Consider the following 3874-nt stretch of genomic DNA (forward strand, 5'->3'; position numbering starts at 1 on the left):
TGCAGCAACAGGCCAGGGCACATGCAGTGAACCACACCGTATACATTGGCCAACAGGCCTAGGATCATGAGGGATCCCTAAAACTGGGCACAATGTGGCGTGCCACAGCTGGAGGCCAGCTACAGCACCCTGGTGTATTTTTAGCCCACTTAGGAGTAAGCCATGACCACAGGCCCACAATCCAACAAGATCAGCAGGCAGTAAGCCAGGAGGGCCCTGTTCTGCACACTGTGGCACGTAACAGCGGAGCCATCCACAGGTCTGCTTCAGACCTCATTGAGTTGCCTTCTATCTCACTTTAATGCTTATACTGTGTCTCTGTCAGTGGATGAACTTGAGCAGTGTAGTTTGGATGTAGGTGGTCCTTGAGAAAGACAGAAATATAATCCAACGCCCTTATCAAGTAACAGTATCAAGACAGTGGGATCCTGGAGAAAGTTTAAACAAACACGTGCAGAGAACAGAAAAGAAAGCTGGGAAATAGACCCACATAACACGTCCAACTCATGTAGGGTAAGGAACAAAAGCAAAACAATGAAGTTAAGACTTTTTTGAGTAAGGGGTACAGTAATATCCAGACACCCTTGCTGTCAAGCCAGCCAATATAGGTGGAATGAGCGCCACAGAAATAAAGGAATCAAAGTAAGGGAAAAAATACTTGTAATGGCTATTGGTGAGACTTTTGGAAATGACCCACCAAATGGATCATGGTGTGTGATGGTGGATTAGTCCACTGATTGCCTTAGTATAGTTCTGGGTATGGGTGATAGGCTTACCAAAGAGGGAAGACCCACCCGCCTTGGGTGTGTGTGGCACCCATCAATAAGCTGGTGGCCTGGGTGGACTTAAAAAAAAAAGAAGGAAGTCTTTACTTATTACCTGCCCTGCCATGAACCGGCCATCCTCCACCGTGCCCCTCTGCAGTGCCTCCCTGCCTTGGATCCAGCCAACGGTGAGCTGAAACCTTTACAAACTGAACGAAACTTTTTCTCCTTGGTGAGAGTTTCATGCATTTTTCCCACAATGAGAAAGTAATTAGAACAATACTTATACGAATAATAGCTGAAAACTTACACTTTTGAAATAAAATACTAATTTATAAAATTTCCCCTTAAAGTAAAAATCAGACATATCAGCTTCTGAGTGCATTATAGATTAGCAAGTCAGATACTCTTAAAAGCAGTAGAGAAAAGATTTTTCTTTTTTCTTTTTATTTATTTATTTTTGTATTTTCGGGAAGGGTCTACAGGGTGTTCAGGGTCTCACTACTAGATCAGACTCATAGTGATCTGCCTGTTTACAGCCTCCCAAGATCTGGGATTACAGGCCTGCACCACACCCAGTCTGAAAAAAACTTTTCTTCACATACAAGGGAACTAGAATGAGATTAATAGTTGACATCTCCTCAGAAGCAACCAGAGGCAGCAGTGGATGGCATAGCCGAAGAGGTTAAACAAGGAAACAGTTTCAACTAGAGCCTCCATATTCATAAAATCTCCTCTTTAATATTAAAAAAATCACATTCAGAGAAAAACAGAGCCTGAAAATATATTATCTGTGTGTAGAACTCACTAAAGTTCTGTTACAGCTTTGTATTGCTTTTAGAAGCAATTACAGTTCTTTTAAGATTGGTTGCAGTTTTAATACTTATTTAGTTGGGCAAAATTTTAATAATGCACTAACTTAAGTTTTCCTTTTCTTTTTGTCCATCTCGATGAAGAGAATAAAATTAGGAAAATTATGTAAAGTTTTGATTCAAAATTCACAATAATGGGGCTGGGAGATAGCTCAATAGAATGAGCACTTGCCTGGCAAGTGCAGGGTCCTGAGTTCAATCCCCAGTACTGAAAAACAAATTCACAATACTAAACTAAATATGCAAGAAATTTGTTTTATGTCTGAAATTGACATAATGCCCCCCCCCAAAAAAAGGCCCAATCTCATTCTGTGGGAAGTTGGAGGTCCAGAAAGAGGAGAACCTGAGTGTGGTAACGCCTGCGAAGTACGAACATCTCAGAGGCAGCTCCGTACTTGAACTGTGAACTTGATGGAAATCAGTTGGAGACACCAAGGAAACAGTCCCAACAGGGCCAAGGGGGTGAAACCCTAACACACGGAGCAGGTGGGGTAGAAGACGGATGTGGAAGGCTCACACAGGTGGAGGATGTACTGGGATGGAGGTTGGGGGCGGTGAGGGAGGAAGTGTAGCCTCTTCTTTCTGGCACCCCCTCCCCCTCAGGACCCTTTGTGATGAAGAGACCACAGCTCTGTGATGCAGGCCTGGGCCCCACCCCTGCTCAGTGGGCAAACTCTCAGGCTCAGTAGTAGACTGAGGGGCCACTTCAGTTCAGGCGATGGAGAATCCTCTCTTTTTTCTGGGAAGTGTTGGTTCCACATGGCTGAGCATGGTGTCCACCAGCTGGGCAGTGGACATGATTCTCGCCTTTGTGTCAGGGGTGGTGCTCTTTATCCTACTGATCCCTTTCCTTCAGACCAACCCATCCTTCCCGCCAACTGAGAAAGAGAACAACAGAAAGGTAAGCAACTTGTCAGAGAAACCCACAAACAACTATTTTTTTTTTTTTTAGAGACAATTATTTTTTTTCCCTTACAATTTGTTCCACTTTTTCAAATCCAGTTGAGAGACTTTAGACAATGGAAATCATAGTCACAAAATTATTCTTCTGGGGCAGGTGGGGCAGAACACATCCCTCTGAGACTCTCAGACTAGCTATGTGGTGTGATGCAGAGGGCTTAGTGACATAAAACAGTGAGACTCAAAGGCTGGGAAGTGATGTTTCAAGAGAACTGGGGACATGTGGAGAAGGGGCCTGAGGCCTGGTGTGCAGGGTGTCCTCAGGGCTGGGCTAACCTGAGGAGTGCTCAACTCCACAGGACTCCAGAAGAAGCTGGATTAACTCTGGTACAGGGAAGCTGAGGCCCCAATGGGAGCGGAGAACCTTGTGGGTGGAGCTTAGACCCTTGTGGGTCTGTGCTTCCTGATTAGAGGAATTAGGACTAAGGACATCCACGGGGAGCTTACATAGAAAAGCTTTTCTGTTTTCTAAAAGAGAAAGATAGAAAAATGTTTTTAGCCACATTACAAATGAACTCTATTCGTGAAGCATAGAAAGTCGTGCTCTTCGGGAACACTGCACAGAGAGAAGAGACGGAGAACTGGGTCCCAGCCTCCCTTACTTTCTTGTCTCTCAGAACCACATGGAGAAGAAGGGGCAGAAGAAAAGGAGGAAGAAGAGCTGTCTTCTGAAAGGTAAGGCTCTGTCCTTCTAGGACAGACGTGACGTGACTCCCTGGTCAGGAGCACCCAGATCCACATCTCTGAGGATGTCACTAAGAGGGAGGCTTCTGGGAAAGGGATCTGACTGGGGCTCATTTCTCAGGCTGTGTGCTTGGGAAGAAGCTGCGACTGGCCAGGGAAGAGTGACGTCCAGGAGGGGGCAGTGTGGGGGCAGTGTGGGGCACAGTGCAGCGATACTGCCTACATTTGCAGGGCAATTTATAGGCCTAACTGCAGGAGGGCTGCTTCTCTGTAGTGACTCCTCATTAGATGAGCTGCCTTTGCTCCCACAGGTGACTGTGAGGACAGTGGGGGCTGGTGGGTGCAGAAGCTGGCTGTAAAGCACGAAAAGCGGCCCCTCCGTATCGCTGTGAGGAACCCTGGACACTGAGGGCTGGCCGGCCTCCAGGTCTAGTCTGATAGGGTGTCTCCTACGTGACATCTACGCAGCTTCTTGTAAGATCCCAAGTGCCTCCCTTCTCTGCCATAACCCAGTCTATTTTTCTAGCTTGCAGAGAGTGCCGAAGGGAACTAGAGGAGACTGGGCATCTAGTTTTACTTCTACAAAGGTGAGGA

The 3874-nt window shown here is 46.2% G+C and overlaps 1 protein-coding gene across 1 annotated transcript in view; it reads left to right on the forward strand.

The window, feature by feature from the left end:
* Nucleotides 1-2333: 2333 nt before the first annotated feature.
* The window catches only part of Spata31e1 (SPATA31 subfamily E member 1), a 74807-nt gene continuing 73266 nt past the window's right edge, over nucleotides 2334-3874 (forward strand). Inside the window, exons 1-3 of the mRNA XM_023704221.1 lie at nucleotides 2334-2537; nucleotides 3214-3271; nucleotides 3807-3867. Coding sequence (XP_023559989.1) covers nucleotides 2355-2537; nucleotides 3214-3271; nucleotides 3807-3867 — 302 coding nt within the window. The 5' untranslated portion in view covers nucleotides 2334-2354. The remainder of the gene's footprint in view (nucleotides 2538-3213; nucleotides 3272-3806; nucleotides 3868-3874) is intronic.

The sequence above is a fragment of the Octodon degus genome, unplaced genomic scaffold (genome assembly GCF_000260255.1).
Source record: "Octodon degus isolate 3935 unplaced genomic scaffold, OctDeg1.0 scaffold00192, whole genome shotgun sequence".
NCBI lineage: Eukaryota > Metazoa > Chordata > Mammalia > Rodentia > Octodontidae > Octodon > Octodon degus.